The sequence below is a fragment of the Cyprinodon variegatus genome, unplaced genomic scaffold (assembly GCF_000732505.1).
Source record: "Cyprinodon variegatus isolate N-32 unplaced genomic scaffold, C_variegatus-1.0 Scaffold163, whole genome shotgun sequence".
In the NCBI taxonomy this organism is placed as follows: Eukaryota; Metazoa; Chordata; class Actinopteri; order Cyprinodontiformes; family Cyprinodontidae; genus Cyprinodon; species Cyprinodon variegatus.
Window position 1 is genome coordinate 440,325 of NW_015150616.1, and position 5,126 is coordinate 445,450.

General features: G+C 40.9%; 2 protein-coding genes across 4 annotated transcripts in view; one reads left to right on the forward strand and one right to left on the reverse strand.

Moving 5' to 3' along the window:
• LOC107086844 (serine/threonine-protein kinase tousled-like 1-B) overlaps nucleotides 1-1,529 on the forward strand; it is a 23,736-nt gene extending 22,207 nt beyond the window's left edge. For all 3 annotated transcript variants that reach the window (XM_015378060.1, XM_015378061.1, XM_015378062.1), the window contains one exon: nucleotides 168-1,529. In XM_015378060.1, the coding sequence (XP_015233546.1) occupies nucleotides 168-317 (150 nt within the window). In that variant the 3' untranslated portion in view covers nucleotides 318-1,529. The remainder of the gene's footprint in view (nucleotides 1-167) is intronic.
• Nucleotides 1,530-3,578: 2,049 nt separating this feature from the next.
• The window catches only part of LOC107086805 (Golgi reassembly-stacking protein 2-like), an 8,451-nt gene continuing 6,903 nt past the window's right edge, over nucleotides 3,579-5,126 (reverse strand). Inside the window, exons 9-10 of the mRNA XM_015378004.1 lie at nucleotides 4,728-4,850; nucleotides 3,579-4,651 (exon numbers count right to left, since the gene is read on the reverse strand). Coding sequence (XP_015233490.1) covers nucleotides 4,407-4,651; nucleotides 4,728-4,850 — 368 coding nt within the window. The 3' untranslated portion in view covers nucleotides 3,579-4,406. The remainder of the gene's footprint in view (nucleotides 4,652-4,727; nucleotides 4,851-5,126) is intronic.

The following is a 5,126-nucleotide window of genomic DNA, read 5'->3' on the forward strand; positions in this document are numbered from 1 at the left end:
CGGCTACATGAGTTTTAAAATATCGGCCAAAATCCCAATATCGTGCATCCCTAGACCCCTGCTGTAAATGTTCCTGAATGAAACTTGATTTGTAACACGCACCAATGAATGTTTTTGGATCGAATCTGGTGAATTGAAAAGAAAACTTTTTTTTGTTTGTCCTGCAGGCGTTCATCCGGCGCTGTCTGGCCTATCGTAAGGAGGACCGCTTCGACGTTCACCAGCTGTGCTCAGACTCATACCTCCTCCCTCACATGAGACGCTCTAACTCCTCGGGCTCGCTGCAGTCCTCCGCCTCAACCGTTCCCACCTACTGACTTAACGAAGCGACGGGGCCCTCAGGTCCATCTTAACGGCATTGGAGGATAATAAATGTGCAACTCTTTTTCTTTTTTCTTTTTTTTTTTTGCCAGAGATGTTTCAAGATTAGATAGTTTAGCAAAAAAAAGTAAAATGGAAAATGAAAGGATATTTTTGCCTTCTGCCAAAATAAACAAAAAAAAAAAAAAGTTGCTCTTGAACTCTATTGTGACACAGAGAGAAGAGGCAGACTACAGAAAAAGGCTGAAAAGAAGGAAAATGGAGATGAGAATTGCAGAACAGAGTGCACCAAGTTTTTCTGCTTTAACCCTTAGAAAATATGACCCCGCCCCCCGCGCCATCCTCTAGTTGCACTCTCCCAAATCCACTCTGCATTCATCTCTACATACTCGCATAGTAATATACTTAACCAGAAGACTATAACGCAAAGCCTTTGTGAGCAGCAGTAGGTGTGGAAATGCTCCCTTCATTTCACGGACGCACGAGGAATCACCGAATCTCATCAGACTTCCTCTGAACAGCAACCTGGACTCATTTTAAGTGACGCTGTAACTTTGATGGGATTGAATTTGCACTTCCAGCCAAGGTCTCCAAGCGGATTTGCTTATCTGTCTTAAATATTTTATTTTCTTGTTGCTCAGGCAAAAAATCCGAATGTCTGAGAGCAAGGTGTTGCAATACGACGCCACGCCGGCGTTTCTGCAGACGGAGGCTGCCGTCAGGACGCAGAGGTCATTGTACATTTCATGTTCAGGAGGCGTTACTCACTATAGCAGATATATTCTAACAAGGCTTCTCCTCGCTTCCTTAGTGTCCCCAGTCTGTTTATTTCCTCTCTAAAGCTGTTCTCAGTTCGCTGCTATAACTGTTGCTTTTAGTTTGTTTTAACACGTGAATGAATTTCTCCTTGCATCCATGCATACTTGAACATTAAGAGGAAATTTCCAGAGCCTGTGTTGTTTTGAAGGAGTGCCAGATTATTTTTTTTTTCCTTTTCCTCTTCTACGGCCAACATCAAATGTCTCCTCAGATTTCTGTTTGCTTAATGGCTTAGAAGACCTAGTGTGCTGTGGCGTGAGGAATATTCCCACCTGTCAACATCAGAGGATGGGGAGAAAAGTTACTAACTTCAGCGGGAAAAACAAATGGATGTATCCAAAATGTTGTCATGGTGTAAATAAAGAACTCTTACCTGTACGGTGATGTGATTTAATGAATGAAATGGAGGTTTGGTGCTGCCTTAAAGCATGTTTTAAGTGTTTCGCTACTTCACTGAGAAATGTTAAAAAGTCAGGTGAGGTGTAAAAGTAATGACTAACCTACAGATGTTTTACTTTTTCTCTCAAATCAGGGAAACAAAACCAGAATAACTCCATTTATTATAGAGAAAAGTTATTCCAAACACCAGACTTTGACTAGGCCAGTACAAAACCTTCATGTCACGTTTTTAACCTTTTTTTTTTCTTCTGTTTGTAACCTTTTTCCAGCATTTCAACACTAACTCTACCACCCTATTCAGGGTGTGACCCACCACATCAATTTCCTGCCCTTTAATCCTTTTACCTCCTAATTAATTACAGGAAGTCAGACTTAAACTAGTTCAACTCATCAATGAGTCGTAGTTAATTAAAGCGTCTTTACATTTGTAGTGTTTATGTTTCTTGTGTTTATGTTTCGCTCTGGACTAGTTTTCCTTAAATGTTTCGACTTGTAGGTATAATTTTTCCTAAGTGAGCATTTCGGTTAATTTCGCAGCAAACAGATTGAGCAGTAAAGTGGTGAAACCGGAAGAACCTGAGAGTTATCTGCTGCAACGCGGGTGTCGGCACCGATGGCCCAATGAAGGGAAGAGACAGCTAAGCAGAAATATGAAGTACAAACCTTTGACTACTACATGCATGTCTGATTCCATCAGCTGCCATAATGGCTTCGGATTTTCTGGAAAGACTTCCTGAACAATCTTCCAGAAACACCCATGTGAGAACAGATGATGCTGGAGTCTAGCGGTGTGTTATATACCCGTGTCACTACTCTGCATCGTTCCTTTTATCAAAAAGCTTGGATGTAGCTGCTTGGTTGTGGAAACAGCTTTTCCAGAAGCTCTGTGTTCTGGGGCTGCTCTGAAGGCCACAGGAAGTTTGGAGGACTGTCACTGTCCACCCCAGCATCTACAGACCGCGCTCTGATTTTATACATCACACTTCATGGGTTCAGCCTTTTAAAGTGAAGAATCTATAACAGCTTGTTTTCTTTGTGACTCAGGGCTTTTTATTTATTTTTTTATTCTTGTTTGACCCTAAAATTTAAATTATGGTTGAAAAAGGGTCTTAGGGTCTGACTTCTTGACCAAAGGAAAATATACAGTTATTAGAAACTTGGGTGTTTCATAGATTGTAAAATGGGGAGAATCAGTTCTGAACCAAAATAAATCTTGTTAGAGCAAAAGATTTTAAGCAGTAAATTTGCCCAATCTTTTGATAGATTTTTTCAATCCCAAACTACGACAGGAGCAGATGAAGACAAAACATTTGACTTTAGCATAACTTTACTGTTTATGTTGTATAGAGTTCAATAAATATGGAATAATTCTCTTTATGGCCTTTTGGGGGCACTGCAGACTTTTTTTTTATAAGTTTCATTTCAATAAAAAAAATGGACTTTACTAGGTTAAAGTTATGAATAAATCCTTAATAGATGAAATGAAGTAGAATAAGAACCATCGAACAGGAAGCCAGATACAGAGGCCTTTAGTACTTCGTACAGCCTTCCCAGGTTGTTTTCTGAGACCTACTTTGCAGATCTTTCCCTCATCATCCATATAAAAATAAAATAGAGCACTAATTTCCAGGATAATAATCCTTCCTTGGATGTGAAAAAAGTGATTCCTTAGGGGAAATGAACCAAGGGGCACTATAAAAAAAAAAAAAAAAAGAGTTTAAGATAAATTTGGTTTCATTCAAGACTTTCTAAAAGCCTATATTAATATTTTAGAGCTTTTAAATCTAGAAATGATGCAGTTTAGAGGATTAAAACCTTTAGATTTTTGTATAAATCTGATCAGAAACTCCTGCAGGGTTCAGTTTCTGAATGTTATAAATGTAATTTCCCCATTTATCCTTTTTGTTTTTCTTAGCTGATATTTGTAGATGTTAAATACCTTAAGTCTAAAACCGTACACATGATTACGATTTTTTTCTAGCCTATGCCAAAAACAGAAAGCATCACAGAATGGCAGAAACATTGTGGAGAGCACACAGACACAGGGAGACTTGATAAAACTCATTTGGCTTTATTGCTTGCACTGTGCATCCTGCAGATGTGTTTTTATTTTAAACAGAGACCTTTTGTGGCTGTACTGCAGCTGTGACCCTACCAAGCAGGACTACCAAACATCTCCTCTCTGGGCTCAGAAGCTCAAGTAGACGAGAACCTGGGCCTCCAATGGTATGACCTTCACCCTATCACTGACATACTGTGCATCACTGAGCTCTGCATTAACATGGAGATGTACGAAGGGAATAATCATTTCAAAAAAACAAAAAGGTGGTGCAAAATAATGCAGATTCATTCAGGGGAACTTCAAAATTAACTACACATTAATTCAATCTTTCTAATAATGTGGAAGGGGTCTGTTAGTTAATAAAAGGGTTACAGAAAGGAGCTGGACAAAATCTACTTTGTTTAGAGGGACGTATATATTTTTAATACAGCAGTGATGGAGTTTATGTTGCCTCACCATTTAAAAATCTGTCCTTATCCAGCTCCAGTAACATACAAAGGTTATATAGGTTTTTAAAAAGAGGGAAACATGACCTGGTGACTGCAGAAGTGTGAAGCAGTGCTGCTCTTACAGTAGATTTGACAAGCTGCAGTGCTACCAGTTCTCCTTACAGCAACACGGACTGATCTAGAACCAACGTCCGTCTCTTTATTTCCACTCTAACCAGGCTCTCAGCTGGAAAAATGTCTGCGTTGGTGCATCTGTTGCCTGCTCTCTCCTGGCCAAATAAATAGAAAACCACTGAAAGACAGATGGGAGGAAAAAAAGAGTGGGAAACCAGGTGTGTTACAGTTTAATGGCCACATTACGATGGCGTTAGTGTCGTATCCGTAGGGGCTGGAGATTCTGTCGCCTTTGTGGAGTCTGGCTCTGTGGTGGCTGCGGAGTTGGGCGACGAGGCCAGCGTGACGGAAGCTATGGGGGCGGTGGTGCCAGAGGCCGGGATGAGGGGGGCGGCGGTCTGAGACAGCAGAGGAGGCGTGGGAAGCAGCGGGGGGAACTGGCCCAGAGCTGGTAGGGACAGGGGCGGCAGCTGAGCCAGAGAGGGGACTGCAAAGACACATTTATTAGTCCAATTTCATTTTCTTAAGAACACAGATCCTGCTGAACGTTCACACTTATTCACCTGTGGTTCCTGGTGGTATGGAGCTGGGGCCTGACAGAGACACGGCACTGAGGTCTGGGAGGGGCAGGTTCAGGTTGGGAAGGTTGGGGAGTGGCGGTAATCCTCCTGGGAGAGGCATTAGACCTGAAAACGGACGCAAACCAACATTCCTCGTTATTAAAGACACACAGGAGAGACTTCAATCAAAAAGGTGAAAAGGTCAGTGTCTTTGCTCGCCAGAGGTAAGCTGCCCTAAGAAATAAGGAGATCAGTAAAGCACAGTTTTAAAAGAATGCAGTTTGCTAAACGTATTCTTAAAAAGAAAAAATATGAAAATAATCTGAGAAACCAAAAAGATAAAAAGCATAAAAAATATGAAAAGAATTTTTTTTTCATAGGAAGTTTCATTTCTGGATTCCC